Consider the following 23816-nt stretch of genomic DNA (forward strand, 5'->3'; position numbering starts at 1 on the left):
TTTTGTGAGCCAAGGAACAGTGGGCACGGACTCCGAGATGGGAGGATGTCGCCCACCATAGTTTCTCACTATATTACCTAGAGGGAAATCTGGCGCTGCTGCACTGTGGTATGCATGGGAATGCCGGTATATTATGACTTCGGATTGGCATCGTTCTCGGAGAGCAAGGACACCTTGAAGACGTGCCTGGCAAGCACCATTCTGTCTGTCACAATAATTCATTCTCTACTAAAACAGGATGTAAGAAGTAGTTTTAACTTTATTATTACAGAAAAACATGTTTTGTTTAACTATGAGAACTTGTTATTTGCATGCACAATTATATGAAACATAAGCAGTATCAGCAGGCCACTAAAATTTCAGAACAGACGACAAGATTTGCGCTTGCTTTGGAACAGTTTGTCATCTGTTTTTGCTTTTCTTTGCTTGGTTATGCGTTATAGGAGAGTAAACTTTACTGGGAGATGTAATATTCGTGAATGGAAATATTTTATGAAGATTTTACTTTAAGAACGCATTATTTGTGTAGCCATATCCACGTTTTAGACGAGGCCTCTTACAATACCAGCCAACAAAAGCCTCGCATACACATATACCTTCATTCCCATGACGGCACAGTGCCCCTTAGGAAACTCCCATCAATGGTGGCGCCAGATTTCCTTCCAGGTATTACAGTGAGAAACTCTATGTCGTCCACTCTCTATTGAAAGCGTGCACCTCCCAATCTTGAAGGATATAGAGCGGGCCACTAGAAGCCAAGCCAGAGGAAAATCCAACATGCCGGCACCTAAGATTCGCGAAGTGTAGCTCGGAATCAGCAATGTAGCCTGATAATTATAACGTTGGGGCCTAAGTTTGTCCGACAAATCGGTCACAAGAATGCATTAGCTCTACGAGAACCCTGACAGTGTATTTAAGAAGTCCCAAATATCCATCAAGTCCGAAAAATCAGTCAGCGACTGTATTTTGTATTGCACCACTGCACTATAAGCGGTATGCGTACATACCAAGTTTTACGGGAAGATAAACGGGAGCCAGTAAAGACCGCATTATATCCAGTCCTGCACTATAAGCGGTTAAATTATAAGTGGTCTGAGCTGCACGTCATATTCTGCTATGTAAAAATACAACACTTAACTTTACATCCAAGAGACAATATGTAGAAGTTCTTAAACAGCTTTCCCACATAGCTAACTTTCCCTAACCAAGATGGCCACATTCCTGCTATAAGCACTATTAAAGCTGAGACACATTTTGAAACAGACGGCTTGGAGAACGAACGGTGGCAGGAATGATGACAATGACCTGCATGTTCGCGATTCTAGCCCGAGGTCCGCCATCTAGGTTACATCAATGAAGGCATGTGGAGAAGCACACTCGCAGGTTTTACACATCGTCTATTACATGGCGCGTACTTTATATATTTCTTTAATACGTAACGTACTATGTTTTTGGTTGTGAACACAGACGGCAAGAGAAGTCCCTCTAGCCTTCACAGCTTTGCCTGCTATGTATGGGAGTACAGTAACAGCAGGGCTACAACAGACTCCGTACTAAGTCACTCTCGACAGATTTTGACTGCTTGCCATATTTTGTGTATAGCTTAAGCGGCGAGGTACTTCTGCATTCCAGAAAATGACCAATATAGCTACCATCAACCAGCACCATACCAGATGTTCCAGGAATTGGTTGCACAGAGGCTCCAACTTGTGCTGCACTGTCTGTAGTTGTGGTCCCATCCGTCTGCGCGGCTGCGTCTTGCAGGCACAGGTCTCTGTGGGATGTTGTCGGCCCACCAAATCCGTAAGGTGGCAATCCGCACGGCAAGTTCCAGCCATGCCTGCTACTTTGCGTGGCCAGTCGGCTACTCCTGGACAGCGGTGATGCTCGAGGAGTCCTCCTCCAAGCCGGCGCAGTGACCTTGCGTGACTTGGTACATGCCGGAGTGACGTCACCATGCTGGCTGTCGAAGATCACGGAAAGGTTTGTTGTCTTGGGCCGAGCACCAATGTGAAAAGATGAGTCTGCCATTGCAACGCTAGAGGTCTTGGTGGCAGCGACTCCCATTGTGGGAGGGCACTCCTGGCAGGTCAGATTTGAAGTGCCAGGAAGGCTGCAGGACAGGTCCACCAGGGTTGGAAAACGTGCCATATCAACCTCTTTCAACTGAAAAAAAAATATATATATATGTGTATAATACAGCAGACGTTCACCTACAATTACCACCACACAGGCAGACATAAAATTTTTACACGAATACAGCTTATTTGCAAGCAATAAAATGGGTGTACAGTTATAAAGTGTGTCAATTCAAACTCATTATATGTAAAAGCAAGAACATGCTCATATTTCAACTCGACATGAACCCAGATTTCAATTTGTACAGGAACACTTGACCTTAGCTGCTGCTTATGATTCTTCTTCAAGCAAAGCCTGCTCTCGTGTAACGCCCACAGCCCCCTTTGGACCTCATTCAATAAAAAAAAATTAGAAAAAAAAAGTTCCACCAAAAGGCATTAGCATTGACACCTGCATCAGAAGCAAATTTCAGCAACAATAAAAATTGAACATTGAATAAAGGTATGTCAAGTTGTCAGTGGTTTCACAGCCTGCGGAGTAATTGCAGAGCAGTATGATGTGTCAGCATGTAGGCATAAAAGAAGTAAAAAGCAGAGGTCCCACACTTGTAAATATGATAGCCAATATGCCTAAAGTGGAGGAGAGCTCTAGAACATTTACTGATGTAGTTTTGAAAAATATTATATATAACAGTTATTACCTCAGCAATGGCTGGCACACTGACTGAAACCTTCTTTGTCGCAAGTTCCTTAGACGCAGCTGCGGCTGCTCTGCAAGATGTGATCTCTGAAATGCAGCGAAGGGATTACATCAACACCACCTTGCATGCAGTAGAGACAAAGGTGCACACAACACATAGATGCAAGGAAAAACTATGAGGAGCAAAGCACTCGGCATTGATGCAATTGCACTGCGCAGAGTGTGTTAAAGGCCAACTGCAACAAAATTTTGGATCCCGTAAAAAGCCTGGTTCCGCGCAGTATATAGCACACATCACGTAGCCTCAATGCAGTTTTCCTTTTGAAATACAAGTATAAATGTGTTGTGAAAAATTTTCAAGAATAATACCTATTTAAAGCAAAACTTTAATAAAAACAAGGCACAAACAAAAATAAAACATGCCATTACTGCTCACCAAAAATTATGCAGAATACGGCATGCTGAGAACCAGCACAGCAGTGCCTCTCCACAAGCTCTAAGATCAGGCGGCACCCGCAGCGGGCTAAAAGCCTTGAAAGCAATCTGGGATTTGCATCATATCCTCTAACAACCAGGCGTCCACACTATGCTTAGGTCCCATTTAAAGGCTGTTAATAAGAAAATGAGACAATTACCAGCCCTGCAGATTTCTCAAGATTGTATCACTAATACATACTACTCATTTATAACCAGTTTAGCCAAATAAGATATTGTTGCAGTTGGCCTTTACACTGACTGCACAAAAGATTAATAGAATCAGTGTTTGTGTAACCGGTGTGACAGTAGTCAACTGCAATGTGCCTGTGCTCCTCAAAGTTTTGCACTCACACAATGAAAATTATCGCATTTATTTGATTCTAAACAGCACTTATTGTTCAAGAAATATTTGCTGACAGAAAAGTGTGTATTAGAACAAAACCAAAACTACAATAGTAACAAACTATTATCATTGGCAGTAAAAGTTGCTGCAATGAAATTCACAAGCCAGCTGCAGCTGTGAGTGACATTGTTTGTGCCTGTTCTTAAAGTTCATTAGGTTGTCATGGTCGGCAAGGTATCTAGAAATGTGCTATCTCAAATGATATACGTATACAACAGCAAAGATGAAAAGCCATTACTCTATCTCACTGTTCGAATGAAATGGTGGTAAGAGAACAGTCACGGACATTACATTTCTTTTCTTGAAGTGAGAGCATCGGGGTGATTGTTAAAGGCATTTTTTACTTCTGGACTTAAAAACTGGATGCACATTACAATCGGGTAAATGCAGTATAATGCGCACAGTAAGGAAGTGGAAAGCAGCATACGTGGGTTAGATGCCGAGAATCGGGCAGTGTGCTGGTCATTCTGAAACGACAGGCCAAAGAGCAAAACTACAATCAAACAGCAAAACTACCGTCAAGTAAACAGCACAAGGTTGAGGCTCAACACGGGAGAGGGAACAAATAACAATCATCTAGAAGAATGCTAGCATGTAGCAGCCACACTGAACTTTACAACTCAAAGTACGGTCAGACACGGGTTCAAGAAATATCCTTGAGCAAAACTAGTTCGGCTGGCTGGTGCGCTGCCTACATTAAGTTTAGTGTGAAGCAGGAAAATCACACTTCAGGCACAGAAGCATTTGTTCCAGCAGTCATTTGCTTCATGCTGCATTTCTTGTAAAAGAGTTCAGGAAACTTCCCCTGTAAATCACGATCTGGAAAACACAGCGATAACCACTAAACAAATTAATTACGCAGCAAAAGAAATTGGCAATATACATAAAAGTATTGCTGAAACTCAACTTCTCTTACTTTGAACTTTGCTAAAGATTCAAAGAAGTCGAATTCACTCAAATCATTCAGTTGAGTCAATTGTTTGAAATGCTAGTCAACAAGCACCTTTAGGCAATTCTTGATAATGGTGAGCATTCACACTCGAAAATAAGAACAGTATGTGTACTTGCAAGATTAAGAAGCTCTGATATTATTTTTCCAGTACGAGTAAGCTTTGATAAAAGAAACTTCAATATAACGAAGTACCTAACTATTTATAACTTCTTGTCGATAGAACACCATGTATTTAGAACCTTAATATAAATAAGTCTGCTTATACATAATTTCAATACAGTTGAAACCAGCAATAACAAAATCCCATGACTACGAAATTCTTGTGACAATAAAATATTGTCGTATTCCTGGCAAATGTCCATAGGATTCAATGCATACGTCTTGACAACGAAATGTCACTGTACTGCGAAAAAAAAAATCACCGGAACATTACCCCCGCGAATTACCTACTCGCGCAAGGCTAGCAGGCTCAAAAATGTGCTCAAATGAGATTGCTTTGAACTAAAATTGTGTAAAATACCACCACACTACACTTGCGTGGGTGCCACGATCTTTGTTTACAAAAACAACCAAGTGCCGGAAGCAATCGTGCCAGAAACAGGTTGTGGCCACCATCTTGTTTGTTGAAACGTCCATTTGAAGCGGCACAGATGTTGCTACCGACATGGGACAATGGTTTTCGCACACCTAGTGCAGTGCATAATGTGCATCTCAGTGAGAAAAATACCGCAAAAACAAGAAAATGCACGACCCACCTAAGTGGAATCGTTTATGGCGCTTGAGACAGTGGTCGCAGCATGGAGTGCCACGCATTAGGCTGTGATAAAGCGATTGCCTGGGAATACGCACTCCTCGCTTCAAGAACGCTGATTTTGGTTCCACCTGACAGGCATCACGTGCGGATTCGGCGCTGGACATAGATTTGCAAGAAGAAACCGTAATCTCAATCGACTTCCTTTGGGTATACAAGATACTTTCGCACTCGGCACCAGACGCGTAACCTACTGGTGACAGCATGCGCTGGAGAAATGTTGCTGCATGCGTGGAGCGCTGTTGCTCTGCGTCTGGTGCCGAATTACACAAAATCTCGCAAAAGTGATTGCATTTCCGAACGCAATTGACCGAGAATACTGCTCCACGGCAGTGCTGCCACTTCTGATCGACGCATGAGGTTGCGCTTTGTTCTGCCGGTAATGCGGTTCTATATCCTCGAGCAAGCTTGCCAAGTAGGCTAATGAAATTTTGACAGTAAAGTCTCGTTCTGCGATGCATCACTATCTGTGCTGTCTCATTTCGTAACAACGAAATTCTTGCAAAAGTGAATTTATTTGCGTTTCCCACCGATTTCATTATTGCGAGGTTCAACTGGACAACAAAGTTTAATAGCCACTGCAAAAGAATACCGAGGCAATAAATTGGCAACTTCCATCAATGCAGATGGTCAAATGGTAGAATTACAAGCGGCTGATTGCGAACGCACCTCTCAAATCACATGCCGCATGACCAGAGCCACCGAAGCGGAGCAGCGCTATGTTCCGCATTAAATCCAAGTGCAATAAGATGCCATTGCCCCTAATGCATTGTATGCCTTAGATGGGAGTGAAAGCGTGCACCCCCCTTGTGTACATTCGATCACATGGCCTATAACACCAGGCAGGCAGAAGAACGGCGTGCGTCAAGCCACCATCCTCAGTTCACCATCGCAGCCACAGCATAGAGCGCTTGGTGAGCAATAGAATCTTATCACAGTTAGACTTTCTGGTGAACATTTACAATGATGGCAATATTTCCCCTGGACTGTCCCTACAATTGCTATCGCAATAAAACAAGTGTAAAAGAGACAAAGCAGGCAGCGCGAAGGTATTGTTTGTGCAACATGCTCATGGCTACAGCACCACGTGTATTGCCTGAAGGGACACTAAAGGCCAACACTAAACCAGTTTTCACTCAGTACAGTAGCCTTTTATAACTCTATTTGCTTAGATGATGACAAAGCTCTCCTTTTCTGAATTTTGTGTTTGAACTTCTCCAGTGGTGTTGACACAAGCAAGATATATCTCAAATTTCACTGTATCTTCACCTGTTTAGTTCACCTTTGAGCAGTAGATGTTCCTAAAAGGCAACAGGTGGACTCTTTGTTAACTTCTGAATGCAATCTAACCTTACTTCACCAATAAGCAATTATGGAGCAGCAAGTGGGTACTGTCAACTCCATGACACAATGTAGAGCTGGCGCAAGAATCTCAAGTGATCAGCGTAGCTTAATAAGCCTCCACTCACGGTGAGATTGACCGATTTGGCACTAAAGGTGAGTGATCTACTTATCAAGCCTAATTTAATATGTTGTGTTTAGCACACGTGTAAAAGTCAAGAAACTTGGGTGCAAATAACAGATAAAGGAAACATGTTTGTCCGTGTCAGTCAGTGTTTCTTTCGTGTGTGTTTTTTGGCACTGCTGTTAAGCCTTCAATAAGCGACCAACTCGCCCAAGAACTCGCTTTACTGAATGTTTGTCTTACCTGAAGCTCAGTGCACTGAAGCGCCCTACCTCCCCCCCATCAAAAAAAAGGTTTACTTTCACAGGGTTCAGTGTCAAGGAACTCTGTTGTTACAAGCTTTACCTCACCCAAAAATGCGTGGGCACTTCCTCGGGATGACAAAACCACTAACAAAATAGCAACAGATTGAGGTTAACCAAATTAAGCAAAGTTGGAGGTTATCCAAGATTTCTTCCACGTCTAGCTGCTGCGACACGAATGACATGCCAACCACTTTGCCTATAGAGGGCAATGGGTGATATAGAAGTGAGAGAAAAGAGACAGGTGCCTCACTGTTGTCGCACAACGGCAGTATGCCAGCAGCATCTCTTGCTTCTTAAACTTTCGGTACAGCTTGGCGTATTCGTCAGCAGCAGCATTGAGCCGAGCCATCATCTCCCTGACTTTGTCTTCAAGCTCCTTTGCAGCTGACGAAGTGAGGATGACGTTGTTGTTCACCTGACAAGTGGGAGAATAAATAACAAGTGAATAGTAATCACCGCTACAGTGATTAAATGACAACGTTTAACTTCCCGCAGCAGCACCCCCGGCTAAATGAGTGCCGTGGCCGAAGCACAAAGCAATTCTAACTTCCTTGAATATTCAATGTGCACTCACACATGAATGTGGTACGGTCTACTCTTAAAGGAAACATCTAATTAGTATTATTCAAGATAACCTCAATGAATCATAAATTTCCCAATAAAAAAATTGTTTCGTGTAATTCGTTAAGTAGACCTTTGGTGACTAAGAAATTATTGCCAAAGCCTCAGTGTCAAAACTGAGCAATAATCAGACACTAGTTCAAGTTCTAATTTAGTATATTAAGTAGTAAGTAAAAACTCATAGTAAGTAAGTAGAACCTCGTTGGTACAATCTAATTTCATACGATTTCCAAGTGCCAAGTTCGAACACAAGAAATTAACGAAAAATTGGGCTTCTTTTTTCCCAGTTAATATGTGCCCAGAAAACGTGATTTTTTGGCACCAACATTCAGTGCATCACCAAACTGCGATAACGAATATGACCAAGTGGCAATAACAACTAAGTGGTTCTGGGGCCACTCGAGCTCCACCAGTGTGTCGGCGTCTCATACTGCAGCGATTCATGCAATGCTTCATGTAACTCTTTTTTTTTTTGTAAATTTGGACCGTACGTGTTCCCAGTCCGTATGCCTTTTTTTCATAACTAGGGGTGTGCAACTATCAAAATTATTGAATACGAATCGAATACGAATACTTAACTTTGAATATCAAACCGAATAGTAAATCATCATATGCAAATGCATTTATTAGCAAGTTATGTTAATTTGTTATTTTGCAACATTGCAATTACATAATGCTAAAAAACTAGACTAGTAGGTCATTACACTAAAGCACTGTGTATTTGGCTCATGTTAACTTGGAGAATTCAGTCATTCTCACTAGCTGTCCTCACCACTCTGTGCACTGTTATACCACATCAAATGCCCATAAAATCGGAGACATTTGACCCTGCGCCAGACATCACTCATCGCACTTGCTGTCAAGAAATAAGCTCAGAATTGGGGAAGTATTGGGGGCCGAAAAAAAAAAGAGAATGCTGGCTCTCCCATAATCAAGAGTATATCTAGGCATAAAATGGCTACCGGCAAAGCAGATTGGTAGGAGATGATAGTAGCCACAATCTAAAAGTGGGCGTAGTGCATGATTGCAACAGCACACCCCACCCCACCCCACCACACCACACCACACCACACCGTGCCATACTGTGCACTGGTACATATCGACGCAATAGTTTCCAGCCACAGACAGAACCTCATTGCAAGTCTCGCCTCGGTCAAACAGCCATCTGCAGTACGCCGGACGAACATAGTGGCCAGAGGCTACCTGCCTGGACGCTCCCGGATGCTACCAGCAGCACTGCTTGCGCGCCAGACGCGCCGCGGGCCTGACGGACTGCTGGCATTAAAAGAGCACAGGCAACTGTGTTTCAGTGCCAAAAGATGTCAATCAAGTGTATAGTACACTATATCTGCCTTTTGAACGTTGCCCTATTGGAAATGACAAATGAAACTTCAGCATACTGGACATACAGCTTGAGTGATATTGTAAACAACATTTGGAAAAACTCCGTAGGGATGTAACTAGCCTATGTAATGTAGCCTTGATTGATTTCCCGGATGATCTCGTTTCGTTCTCGCAACTTGCCCAGATAACGACTCTGGCTTTTGACTCAAGGACACTTGAAGGTCGCTGACAACGGCAGCTAAAAGCATTTGATGCTTAAAAAGAAAAGTCCACCCTTGATATCCGCAAACCTGTGCCCCTCGCTACTGAGAGGTGGGCTTTCCCACACAAATTACACGTACGGAATTACGGGTGAGCACAATTAGTGGCAAAGTGTGCTTTACAGGCAAAATTTTACTAGCAGCACGAAATCACAAAATTCAGCCCAAGATGACCCCAATATTGTTAGATTACACAGAAACAAATGCTAAGAGCCGTGTTTGCTCCCACACAGCCAGCAATATATACAATTCGATTTGTATATTCGAAAATTTCAGATACCTATTTTCTGAATCGAATATGGATACTAAAACATAATATTTAATAATATCTGAACTTTTCAAACATTCACACACCCCTAACCATAACATGAAAGAGGGTTTAGTGTATATTTGGGACATTATGGCGATGGCGAAAGTTTGCCTGCAGTTTCCGTATATTTGCAATTGCAATAAAACACACGACAACCAATCCAGTGTGCGAAAGGGGCATGCCGAGCGATGTGGGAATTTAGGCTTAGCGTTGAGATTGGTTTATATAAGACCATTCCAGGCTGCACGGGTGACATGTGGCATTCGTTTAAGAACAATAAAATAAACTTTTGTGTGTCTGACACTTTGTTGGAGTGAAGAAACTGTTTACAGATGCACAGTGCCTTCAGCAGTAATTGTATGGTGGCTGCACGCTGCATTAAAATTATTAAGGTGAAAGCCTTAAGTGGCTCGTTGCAATCGCTCATACCCAAAAAAGGGGCGTCTAGTACAGTGATGCAAAGGATAGGATAGGATAGGGATAACTTTAATAAAGTGCCGGCAAACTACAATTTAACGAGTCATCAGGAATATCATCAGGAATAGCTCATACCCCCTAAGTAAGCAAACATGCAATAGTTGAATATCAACGAAGAAACGAAAGAAAGAAGTTAGGAAAGAAAGAATGAAAGAACGAAGAAAAAAGAAGGAAAAGCTACAAAGAAAGAAAAAATAAAGAACCAAAGAAAGAAAGACAGCAAGAAAGTGAGAACGAAAGAATCTTTAGGTAGCGCATTAGGTGCTCACATGCGTCGTTGAAAAGGCCAACCTACAGCGCCATACATTCACTTCACACCACGGCTCGTTATGTCTCGCAATAAGTCTGACCCCTCCGATCGTATAACTGAATGTATTATCCCGTGTGCAGCAGGCTTTCGCCTTCACATGTTACAAGAGTGTGACATGCTGCAAAAACTTTATTAAACATGTTTGCGGCGCAATCTTATGCAGGACACAGTGAGATACACAGGACAAACACCAAACGTGAACTGTGTATGTGCAAAGTGTGAGAATGTGTTAGACAATGAGTGCAGTGGCAATGTTTTCCGTTCACCCTTGTGCAACAATTGCTGCTTCTGCATCATTGTGCAGTAAAGATCAGTTGAAGTTCGACCTTTGTCCTGTGTATCTCGCTGTGTCCTGTCTAGAATTATGCCGTGAACCACGATTCATAACAGTAGTAACCAACTCGCCCAACTTGAAAGGCCCCTCAACAGCTCTGGCCACATTGAGCCGACAAGTACAGTGCATACAATACATGCTAACAATTGTGCCTGCTAAGCATTACATCTGTACGCGCCGTGAAAAGAGCTTAAATTTCAAACCGTACGCCATGTGACATGTGGCTTCAAGAAGCATTCCAGGCAACATCAGTTATTTGTTTAATCCATTGCTTCAACAGAAGAATTAAAGTTCAGGAAAATAATAAAACCTGCAAACTGAATGTATGAGGGTCTTTGTATTACTTCGTACCATAGCAAGAGAGATGTACTCCCATTTCGTCTGCTTGTTCCCATGTCACGCAGCTGCATGCGCAGAGAGTGAAACTATGTCACTGAAATATTTCTATCTTGGCTATTATTGAACCAATTTGAAAAATTATTTCGGTAGAATGATCCCTTGGTAGAGGGCACGTAACAACTTCCACCATATAACCAAAATTTGCTAAGTGGACTGGTGAGGGGCCTGTTAATGTCTTGAATGCCTTACAATGCGGGAAGCAGCGCATAAAGATATCGCTTGTACATGTCACGAGCGCCTCATGAGAAGTGATGGCCTTCAAGATTAAAGGATACATGCAAAGCCAAAATATAACAGAGACCACAATCAGACATGGTGGCCGTGCTACTTTGGTTAGGTGATCCAGAGAAAATTGGGCCTTGCTCTCCTTCCCCCCATCCTCTCCCTCTTATTGCATTCTCTTTATGCTTTAAAGGGCCCTTATGACGAGTACGTGTATAAGCACTGCGGGGGGAAATTGGAAAGGGTTCTGCACCATTCTAGGAAAGCTGGTGGTTTTCTCCAATACTAGAAAGTTTGAGAACCCCCGCTCTAAACCTTCACACACGAGCCACGCATTTGCAATCAGCGAAAAGTCCGACAGAGACACCAGTGGTGCCAACCGTGTGAATGCACCTCAAGCATCAGTATAATTGCTAGCGCAGTAAAACTGTAAAGTGCACATGTACAAGTATTTACAAAAAGAACATGGCATATTGAGCCGCACCATTTGCACCAGAAACCCACCTCATTGTCAAGTGTCTCGTCATCATCCTCAGTGCTCATGCCACTATCAGACATCTGGAATGTGTTGCAAGGCAAGGCTTCAGTGCCGTACAGTATCAAAGAACAAGCATAGCATTACTGGCACAAGTACACTATGATTGAAACTACAACAGTGAATTGTGCCTTGGGGAGGATAAGTGCTAAATCTTGGTCACAACATAAGTAAGCTGTAAGCTAGATACAAAAACACACAAGAATGCATTTGGGACCTCTCTCCTTTTTTTCAAAAATGTAGCAATAAAAATTTGGGCTGCCAGGACAGAAGACAAAAACACAGTTTGGTACAATAATACGCAGTTAATCTATGGGTCCCAGGTTATGGCAATCAATACACTAAAGTGCTATTCTTTGCACAAAATGAGACCTCATCACCGTCATTATAGTACAGATGAGATTTTTACCCAATTTCAACTTTTTCCATTCCCATCATGCGATCTTTGTTCTCACAGACAATGTAATTGGACAGTTCATTTCCACGTTTCATCCTTTTTTTTTTTTTCTGTGCTTATTAGCATGAGGAAGCTGTTGCCCTGTACAGGCATAAGGATTTGGTTAACAAGTGAAACGGAAGCAGCTGCAACCATCATTACCGCACCACTGACTGACAAAATTACAAGGCACACATCCTGTAACACATAAAGATGATCAGCCAAAGAGCTGTTGCGTCGCACAATCTGCACCAAATGACCTAAAATGTGTGTCATCAGACTTCAGCAGTGAAGGAAACTGCTTAACAAGGCCAACTAGTCGTAGGCATAGAGCATCCTACTCAAATTACTAGAAGAAATCATGGCGTTGTGATCGTTCAGATACATTGGCAATGATTGGTTTTGTTACATGAATTTGTCTGTTCATGCCTGTGGCTCCAAACCATCTTGCGGCTTTATTTGTTACACTTTACCTTTACCTTTACCTTTACCTGCCTTTATTTGCATTTATTTCCAAACAATCATATTTTCCTAAATTCATGAAGGCAAATAAGACTGTCCACATACATAGTCATTGTGAATTGTTGAGCTTGTGGCGCAATATTTTGTTGAATATGACCAATTTGCAAAGTCACAAAGTCGTTTGAAGCCAGAAAGATGAAGTTAAGGCAAATCCATGTGCGAGTTCTCCCCATGGTTAGCGGCGGGGAAAATATCACCCACCGTTCCCGATTGTCCACCCGCCCCTTGAGTTGATTGAAGCAGCACAAGGTTGTAACTAGAAACTGCTAGAAGAGGTCTTGGTCCTAAAGTGAGCCTAAATATGTGAACAGTAACGATATTAAGGCTAAAACTACAATAACAAAAACACAAAGAAAGGACTACCTCTTTCTGTTAAAGTGTTTTTGGCACTAAAATGATTACTGTTCTACATGCACCAACTAGCTCAACACCAAGAACTACTAAATATACGATGATGATGGTAATCTATGAGCTAATGGCCTAATCCTTTGCTGCAATGTGCATTCCTGCAGCCTCACAGCCCAAACCGAGCTACATGTTCATCTTGCTCCTCAGTGAAGCCCACTGCATGCTTTTAGGATGTTTTAGCATAGCATGGCAGGCAATCTGCTAACACAATGCAAGCGCATCAGGGCCTCACTGCAAGCAGTGTTAGCTCCACTTGGGTGTGTATTGTAATAATTGCAGATTGCACTATGCTAAAAGGCCCCATTAAGCTCACAGTTACAGTTGCAATTCCCATTAGTTTGTTATAAACTTATAGTCACATTAATTTTGTCAGATATTTGCCAAAGGCTCCTCCCTCCATTTTCATTGAGTTTGCCTTCACGTCATCAACATATTGGAAAATGACAGCAAAACAGTAAATACCAAAATTTTTTCTGCAAGTTTTATCATGTCTATAGCTTACAACTTCACATATAAGCCCCCAAATATTTTGAGCAAAGAATAGAATCCCCTCTTTCAATTATAGTGCACCCAGACGACAGTTTAGCATTTAAGAAACTTGCCGTATACTAATCATTAATGACAAACATACATCTACAAGACCTATACCAGCTAAGGCCAGATGTTTGTCAGTGGCACATGGTATAACTGGTATCACCATGATGGGTGCATAAACCACTAAAAACATGGAAACACTAATTGGCCATTAATGAACACAAAGGAGAACTCACAGCAGGCTTTTGGGACAACTTTTGGATGGTCTCCTTCAGGCTATCATTTTCTGTCATCACATTCACTACCCTCAGGGCAAACTAGGGGGGAGAAGAAATAAAACAACACCTTCAGCACATTTCACCATAGACCCCCCAGGCATTACACACTGCACATCAATTTTCAATCACATTTTTAGCAGTGAAAAACGGGTTTCTGTTTCACATTGTTTCAAGGAGGCAATAGTAAGGAATATCCAACTAGATCAGTTGAGTGAACTTTGCGCAGACTAGTTAATCGTCAATCAATGAAGTGCTATTACATTGCATCCAAAAGCAACAACTTAACCTGAGCATTTCTTGGAACGCTCATTCCACTAAAATGGCCAGAAAATGCTAAAGCACTATAAGATCACTGGCGTCACACGGGCATCACCGACACAAAAGCTTGGCAGGGAAATTAAAGAGAACTTTGTGTTTGATTTCCTTTATTAATAAAAGGAACACAATTCTCATGTCAAAGGAACACGAATTGAATTTCAAAGAAAGGAACTCTTTCTGTACTGTGCCCATAGGGCATCGTTAGCCCGCTAACTATGGTTTGGAACGCCGGTTTCGAGATTTTCCGCGCCACTCACGGACACGCTGCGCTATCGGACATGAAGAAGGAGAACTATTTTTTTGTTTCCTAAGCAGTTCGTCTTTTTCTCTCAGGCAGTGATTTTTGATCGCACTCCGAAGTTTTCGCGCTCGTTGAAGTAGAAAGCAAAAATGGCCGCCAGCTATAGATGATCTCAAACGCGGCTTTTGAGACTTTCTGCGCTGTTCACGGGCACTCTGCACCATAGGATGTGAAGGAGGAGAACTATACTTTTGTTTTCTAAGCAGTTCACTTTTTCCCTACCAGGTGTTAATTTTTGAATGTACTCCAAACTTTGGCGATCGTCAAAGCAGAAATCAAAAATGGCCACTTCCGGGAGCGGTGCGTGTGCTTCAAAAGAATGCAGATCTCGCAATTCCGCTGCATTTGTGGCTGACTGTATGCATGGATCTAGCAGCAGCGAGCCTGAGGATGCTACCTTTTCGTCGGTCTCAGAGTCAAAGTCTGACAACGACGCAAGCCAGCCCGGAACATCGATGGCCATAGCCTGGCAAGCCAAACTGTAGTGCTTGCACTTAAATTTTTTGTAGTGGAATACGTGTCGCGTGAACAGCGTCGCGTGAACAGATGAAGTTCCGGATGCCGTCTACGTGCCGTAGCACCTCAGCGAACCTGGTAGGCACAGGCACGGCATCTGTGGCGTCGTCGTTGTCCACGTCCGATGTTGCAGCGGTATCGGCACTAGGCAAAGCCTCCTCAATGGCGTTATCCAGCTCACCTCGCCGCAGATCGCAACATTGTCGTCGGCCTCCACGTACTCGGTGAAGGGCGTGGTGAGGTTTAAACGCTTGAAATTATCGTCGCTGAAGCCTGCATTGGCCTCGAGCAGCATCAAGGTTGTTGCGTCCCCAGCAGAGGAGGCAGTCTCTCGCTTAAAGCCACAGTGCTTGAACGAGTTAGGGATTGTGCTTTGCGACATTGCGTTCCACAAATTGGCAATAAAATGCATAGTGTCGAGCACAGTGATATTTTTTTCAGACTCGCTGTGCTCCATAGTCGCCAGCCAACGCTGCACTAACTGCTTCCAGTACCCTTGCTTGACGCACTTAATGATGCTGAAGATTTGGGTATCTTACGATCCCGGGCAATGCTGGCTTCGTGGCTCCATGCCACTTTCCCGCTTCCTCGATAATATTCAGCTTATTGACGAGCGACAGAACTGTCCGCTTTCGAGACATTGTGCGTCGCGTTGCTCCACACAACTCAAAATTTCTGCTGAGCGCTGCTCGCTAGAATTACGACAAACACGTGCAATAAACCTAGACCTCTCCACGCTACCTTGTTGGCGATCTGCTGCTGGCAAACTGGAAGGAGAGAAATGCTTCCCCAGTGCGACGAGAGGCGACGCTGCCAAGATAGGGAGAAAGTGATTGTGGAGAAGAAAAGGTGCTATTTCAGCACAGCGAGCGTCGCAGGCAGCTGCTGGTGGGGGAGACAGAAACGAACACGCTTCGCAAAGGTCGTCACGAGGGTCGTCATATAACACAGGTCAGGCATAAAATTGCGTCGGATAACCGAGGTTTTTAATGCATTGCTTCTATGAGGACTTTGCCAGGGCTGCGCTAATCCGTCGTAAAACCCGGGTCGTCGCAAAACCAGGGGACGTATAACCGGGGTTCCACTGTATTAAGTTCTCACTCCTGCATCTCATATCAGTGAATATGAAAGACTAGACCAGCCTCTTCATCAACCCTTCATAAGGCACTGCTATCCAAAACAACAGGAAAACACAAAAGTGAACTTTACACAAAGACATTTTGTGTTGTTCCTCTAATTGTGATTATCACAACTATCGACATAAATTGACAAATAAAAGGGAAAGAAATAATGTGGTGACTGCTTCTGTGCAAAACATTGTGCTTGGTTGTAGCATAGCTGCATAGCCTGTGGTTAAACATGCCATACCTTAAGCATTTCAGCTGCAACTCCGAATAACACCAATGTTGAAAAACAAAGTGAATGCCTGCACACAGGTACCGTCACGGACGATGAAAATACAATAATGGTGGGGCTGACTAGAATGCATTCTTTCATTTCTGCTTTTGTCAATACATGCAACATCAGCATAATTCTCCTTCTATGCTTGGGCTGTGACATCCACACCATCTCTGGTGACTGGATAATTAGTGGTCTAAGAGTGTGATCTGAAGTAATTACTTGCAAAGTGTTCTACATTGTAATTCCTTCCTACCACTTCCCTTGTTTAGGATTCTACATTTTTAATTACAGCAGAACCCCGTTGATACATTTTTGAAGAAACCACAGAAAAACAGCGTAAAAGCGCGGAAGGCACATCACCACAGCAATGTCAGAAACAGTTTTGAATGGCTGCCAGTACAGCTTTCATGCGAGACATAGGCACTTGTACTGTGACTGGAGCCGGCGCATACACACATGTATAATTAAGGAACACATACTATGTATATGTTCCACGTCAGTGACTCCTTCCTACTCTTCATATGCTTCACTGCAATAATTTGCACATGCTTTACTACATAACACAGCCGTATAGCGGCGAAGCTGACATTAGAAAACCAGCAAGAACCACAACTGTGCTAAGAGACTTATTGGGACTGATGATGGTGATGGTATCTGAGGTTCTTTTAACAGGCACCCACTGCATGACACACGGGCATTTTTGCATTTCGCCCCCATAGAAATGCGACCACTGCAGTCGGATTTTGATCCCGCACCCTCAGACGTAGCGACACAACACCACAGTCACTACATCACCATAGCAGGTTCGGTTGCAACTCTGTTGCATAGAGATTCAAGTGTACATGTACACCCTTCGTCTCACCTTAGCTCTGCTTTCCTGCAAGCTCTTGATTTCACTGCGAAGCAAGGTTTTTGTGCTTTCCTGTGCACAGAGCTGTTCCTGAACATTATCCAGTGCCTCTTGTTGCAGCTTGTAGTCACCCTATGCAAGACAACAGTCAATGGTGATGTTTTACATAGAGCAATCTGTTAAAAAGCAAAATAAGCTTCAAGGAAAGCACTCAGAGAATATTTTGTTTCACTTTTATATCAATCAATTCTTTTCTGCCAATGAAAGTTCAAGCTCTCCATGCACTATAAAATATACTGGCGACTGTCAGAGCGCCCTAGATAATTTACTATAGTACTTGTTTCTATGAAACAGTTTAAGTTTCAGTACCAAGGAGGTAAATGATCCCGACATTATGATACACTGGCTTGCTCTGCTCCAGCAATTGCCGCAGCTGCCAGGTGCTAGCACAGTCATAATAAATCTGTGCAACACTCCCGTTAATTTTGAAGACAATGTCTTCTTTGGCGAGTTACTGCCAATTTTCCATATCAGATATGTCTGTTTCCAGCTTCTTTCGTAGACCATGTTATCGCGCACTCCCTCCCCCCCTCTCTCTGCCTACACCTGCTAGCATGTGCTTGATCAGGTTACAAGCGGGGAGGGCAACAGAAGTCAGACAGACTACCCTAATGCGGCAGTGTTGTGCACGGTCACTCCACCTTCAGGACTTAGCACCAAGGAAATTTCAGTAGATCGGGGAAGCGGCACGGAATGAGAACAGCACGCACTTGCTACTCGCCTTCGCAGTGCCATGCTGCGCCCGAAAAAATATTGCTGAATGAAACAGACCTTGAATTATACGGTTCATGCACTCCATTCTCGCCCAAAAAGATAATGTCTTTCATCGGCCTCAGCTATACTTCGTTTGACAAGCTGTTTGCAGCATTGTGAAAGGTAGGGGCCGCTTAGCCAATCAGGATGGAGCGCATCAGAAAATTGTGTTCCTATGCGCCTGTCACCCCGTGGTAATAATGACAGGTGGCTCCATCTATGTTAGGTGTATTAATATTTAGCTTGTTCATTACACGAAGGATCAAGATCTTCATGGTTTAATAAGTTTAGAAGGGAAGGTAGCTCGCAGGACAAAGATTGTTCATCATAAGTAGTTGTAGGGGTGTGTACGGTCCACATTTCTTTGTGCCTGGTTGGACGAACCCTTGCATTTGCTTTTAACTTAGCAAGATTAATTATGGTATCGGTAACATACTTTACAAAAGCTTTAAAACACAACATCAGCCTATAATTATATAAACAGGACAATGGAAGAATTTCGACCTTTGTAAAAAGAAGTTTTGTAGAAGCATTATCTCGATTAAGGAGTAGCTCTATCCTTCACTAGGCATATTCAAGAAGTAGGTAGGACGCCGGGGCATATTTGTGAAAGCAGGAAGTTAGCAGCTCATACCATAAGTGCCTCATGCTCTGCTCTGAGGGTAGTCAGATTCTTGGCAGATGCGTCCAACAGCTTTCTCGTACAAGACAGTGCTGTTTCTTTCACTTCCATGTCTTGCTTGTGCTTTGCTTTCACCTCACTGAGAGCTCTCTGCAAGAACCAACACAAGCGTAAATCTGAGAATGCACCCATTCAATATTCAGAGTGTTCAACATTTCTGCAAGAATCCCAATTTGTCAATCACCTACACCTCCGTTTTGATGAGCGATTTTAATTTTGGACACTGATGCGAGATAGTGGCACAGAAAATAGAATTCAGCTTTCACACAAGCCCAAATGCAGCATGTACCCACCTCCTGTGAAAGGCGTTGCATGTTTATCCTGAGCACTTCTGAAGATGAAAAATGAATGTGATAAAGATAGACAGGGTATCCCAGCTAAGTGGGCCAAGTTTTTAAAAAGTTGCACAATGTAGGAGGCCAAGACTATGGCAGAATTGTTCACAGCTCGCTTGCACAACCTGGAGAAATTTTTCGTTCGAATCAAATTGTTAAGCAGTTTAAGCATTGTTAAGTAGCAAGTTTCTTTACACATTCACTTTTTGGTGTAGATTTTGCTGAGGGTGTTAGCAGTTTTCTTTCTTTATGCAGAGGACTTTCTTACTGTTCATCCATCTTTCCCACAATGCAGTTGGACAATGTTCAATTTAACAGTTACGCCCACAGTTACCTTAGGTGAAAAATGTTAATGTGGTAATAGTGGCAATATCACATGGGACTGTGAAACTACTAAAACAAACATTTTGCATGGACTCTTGGTTTAAAATACCACAAGAGCTGACACCAGTTGGACAAAAGTGCAATGAAGAGAAGAAGAAGCTCACTTCCACACTTAAAAAGGGTCTGCAGCAGAGTGGCTGTCTGTAACTATGCTTCACCTTTTATACCATCACTTTTACTGGAGCAATTGTGAAGTGCTCCATTCACAGATACACAATGACTAACAATGGCGAGCCAACAGGATCTCGAAAATGTTGCCAAAAAAAGAAACTAATGCACAGTAATGACCAAAATTTATGAACATTGTGGATATAACACTTATAGGATATGAATCGCACCCTATATAAATGGTGAATGTGGCTGTGTTTTATTTGAAAACTATCTGATATACGATTCAATTTACAGCTGGCACAAAACAGTTCCTATTCAATCCTGTCCCAAACATTAATATTCCTACACCCCTAGTTAAAAGGGAAAGGACAGTGCTTTGAGGACCTTTCAAGAACTGCATTGGTAATGTTAGTTCATCCAGCAATGGTACCATCTTACCATGTACTCTGCATTCTTGGCTGCTATGCCTTGCTTGAGCTCCCAGACAAGAGCCTCATTTAGCTGGTTGACCTCGCGTTCCTTAGCCCTCTCCCGCCTCTCTTCTCGGAGTTGCTTCTCAGCTTGGCTCAGCTTGGCCTGGCATCCCTGGAAGCCAACACAAAATTTGCATTCTAAGTGGCAGAAGCAGGTGACCGATAAGGATGAAGCTAAAAAAAATTGTCAAAAAAGCTTTGCAGAGCTGTAATTTACAATGAATCTGCGGGTCATCAACTGCGACAGTGTGAACATCCCCGAAAAACCAAGGCTCTACCCACTGCTGCCCAATATGTTCTGTGCTGCCACTGTCTGATTTGGAAGCGATGTGCATAGAGAAATGTCTGCAAGTGTAGCCGAAGAGCCTGCAAAAAAAAAGCAACAGCTCTGATCCCACAGAGAGCAAGAAACATTTTGTGCCCGTCAAAGTGCCAGCGGCGCGATCTTGGCCCGGCTTGCATCGCCATGCTCACCCACAGACACCAAGGAGAGCATACAGTTTTCCGAGTGCTTCAATGCTGAGCTTGGCGAGCGGACTTGTCGCAGCACCCCATGCCAGCTGCGGCATCTAGCTGCGCAGCGCACGGCCTCCAAGACCGGAATTGACCCTCAAAATTCCCATAATGCCCTTGGCATCACAGTCGGCACTGACTTTTCTAAAGCTATCCATTGGCTGAAAATTTATGTGAACATCTTCAGTTTAATTTAGGATGCAATCTGCAAAAAATCAGTGTCTCAGATTTTTTGTTTAGTAATATCAATGACTCCTGCATAATTCAAAAACCCTTGGAGGACTCTTTTTCTGGATGTCAACTTCAAAGTTTCACAATTCCTGTTCTAAGGGTAGATAGAGTAATGAGGCTGGTCTTATTGGATTCTTTGAATCATGCACAAGCCATGGATTAATTGTTTAGTAAAATCTGAGGAAGTGATGTTTTTTGTAAATATCTCCGTAAAATGCAATAAGGGAATTGCATAGAATTAGAACCAATTGGCGTATAGAAAAGAAAACCTTATATAGTATTTGGAACTTTTAGCATCATAACATAAATTGCTCTAAGAACCAGCTCCCCCTTAACAATGTACAATATCAGCACTTCTTCAGCCCTACGAGAAAAAATGGCTGACATGATGCTTAACACGGACATGTATAAATAAAATGTTGACGCTCAGACTTTCACTTCAAATCTAAGGTGCTATAAGTGCTCGAAATACTAATCGAGGGTTTTCTGTGGCAGCCTTATACTCTGTCCAGGGACGAAGCATGCACTCAAAGTCGCAGTGCACTGTAAGTATATGTATACTCCATTTCATAATTAGCACACAGCACTATAGAAGCTACTCCTTGGTGCATTTCGCAGTGCAACTGTTTATGACCCGTAAAGCTTTTTACGGAACTGCTTCACATATTGCAATTACAACTTGTGGCCGTAAGATTAGATCAAACCACATTTGTACATATTTGTCCTCCAGCCATAATGCGACATACTTTGTGTTTAAGAGTGCAATTGGTGCGCCATGGCTATGTGTTAATTAGGTCATATTTTGAGAGACAAAAATATGAGACTCTATGTTAAATGACATTACGTGACGCATACCTATGTCTTTCTTTCATGTGCAATGCACTACTCTTTTGTAGGGAACAAGAGCAGTGAGAAAAGTCTCTCTAGCCTTAGTAACATTGCCCGCTATCTATGAAACGGAGTACCAGTGGAATCATTACTTACCCGAAAGTGCTTCCGGTAGGCAGTGAGATCACGAAGTTCTTTCACGCTCAGCACAAACAGCTCGTCAGTATTGTCACATTCAGTGAAAGAGAAGCTCTCACTAACAGCAACAGCAATTCCTTCATGCAGAAAACGTGCCACATAATCGCTCTCGGGCTTGAGTCTGTGATCTGCAGGAACGAAGGGAGAGCATCACTGTCCACTGCTCAAACAAATTTCTAAAGTACATATGAATTATGGAAAAAATAGTGTCATCTTTTTTTCTTCATTTTCATACTAACACCACAAATGAAGGAAATAATGCCTATTCATGTACATGTATTAAAGCAAAATCTAAAATTATTTTTATTATATAGTTAACTGCTGCATTCTATTAAATTATTTTCACTGAGTGTTTCACATTGATTCTAAAGCTAGCCACTGAAATACTCTTATGCTCTTATTGCCAACATTTTGATTTTAGTATTTGCTATTTGTTCTTTATATTAATTTTTAACTGTCTTACTATAGGAAGTCTTGCCTGCAGTTTGCATACCAGGGACCTCTTTCTGCATATTCTACCATGTATCACTACTGTTGCACTTACAATAAAGCTTGATTGACTGAAAATTATGTGGTGAGGACCTGAGAGCAGCTTGCCAGAGCTAGTGCCATAAGCATTTTGTTTTCCTTTGAACTTTCCAGTTTATTCAGTACAATTATGTTCCCATTCTTTTGGGAGACATTCTTGCAGCATAAGATCTTCTTGCATCACAACTGCACACTCCTGTTTTGTGCAAGGCATTCTTGCAGCATCAAGTCTTTCCTAAATAATTATTGTGGCAGCCTCTTCAAGACAAGGCTGTCTTTATTCAGGTTGTACACAATGTAGTGCTCAATGTAGCGCTACATGTCACAAGCTCCAGAATTATCATGGTGACCAGTTACTCGGTCTTACAGGCACAATTTTGCTGAAATAAATAGTGTGCGGGCCTACGTGAACCCTAAAAACAGCAGAAGGTATTTTAGAACAGCGATTTTCTTTAAAAAAAAACATGTTGCACTCTAGAAATGTTTCCAGATGGCTGGTGGATGCCAAGCTGCACAAGTTTCATAGAATGCAAGCAATAAAGATATTAGTAAAACTAGATGACTGGAAGAAACAAGAGGCAATAGGAATCACCCACTTCAAACCAAAAGGGCAAGAAAAGATCTTTTTTATTTATTTATTTTGCACAGGCAATGAATATCATCTGCATTAGTGCTAGAGCGACTACCCCGAAGAGGCATTTGTCCTAGGTTTTAATCCCAGCCCACGACGAATTGTTCCTCAACTGCAAAGTTTTCTTTCAGAGAAACCCGGATGGGTTTTTTGCAGCTTCGTGCTACATTTGAGCGGATGACAATTTTTTCTTTCATAAATGTTCCTCCACTTTGCAGAATCCCATACAACTGCTTAGCCAAGTCATTAGATTACCCATAAAATCCCATGTTAGCAGGCAATGAACAATGTTGCTGGCTGTGCTTATCAGAGAGTTAATTTTGACCTAAAGCCACAAGAAATTTTTCGAATGCCAGAGAGTGTCTAGCAAAAGTGCGCAGAATGCAGCACGTGCTTCAAAAGCTTTGTCAATGCGTGCACCGTGACTACCGAAACACTGCTCGGCACTCTCTCTCCATCTCTGCACTCTTTGACAAGTCGCTGCAACATTAAGCTAAGCTCACTAACGGATGTGATCGCGGA

General features: G+C 42.6%; 1 protein-coding gene across 1 annotated transcript in view; it reads right to left on the reverse strand.

Annotated features, from left to right (window-relative positions):
- The window catches only part of LOC135901171 (fibrinogen- and Ig-binding protein-like), a 33703-nt gene that overhangs the window by 6861 nt on the left and 3026 nt on the right, over nt 1-23816 (reverse strand). Inside the window, exons 3-12 of the mRNA XM_065430846.1 lie at nt 22094-22263; nt 20331-20477; nt 19015-19152; nt 17580-17699; nt 14140-14220; nt 11973-12026; nt 7442-7606; nt 4086-4125; nt 2780-2865; nt 1671-2166 (exon numbers count right to left, since the gene is read on the reverse strand). Of these exons, the coding sequence (XP_065286918.1) occupies nt 1671-2166; nt 2780-2865; nt 4086-4125; nt 7442-7606; nt 11973-12026; nt 14140-14220; nt 17580-17699; nt 19015-19152; nt 20331-20477; nt 22094-22263 (1497 nt within the window). The remainder of the gene's footprint in view (nt 1-1670; nt 2167-2779; nt 2866-4085; nt 4126-7441; nt 7607-11972; nt 12027-14139; nt 14221-17579; nt 17700-19014; nt 19153-20330; nt 20478-22093; nt 22264-23816) is intronic.

The sequence above is a fragment of the Dermacentor albipictus genome, chromosome 4 (assembly GCF_038994185.2).
Source record: "Dermacentor albipictus isolate Rhodes 1998 colony chromosome 4, USDA_Dalb.pri_finalv2, whole genome shotgun sequence".
Lineage (NCBI taxonomy): Eukaryota > Metazoa > Arthropoda > Arachnida > Ixodida > Ixodidae > Dermacentor > Dermacentor albipictus.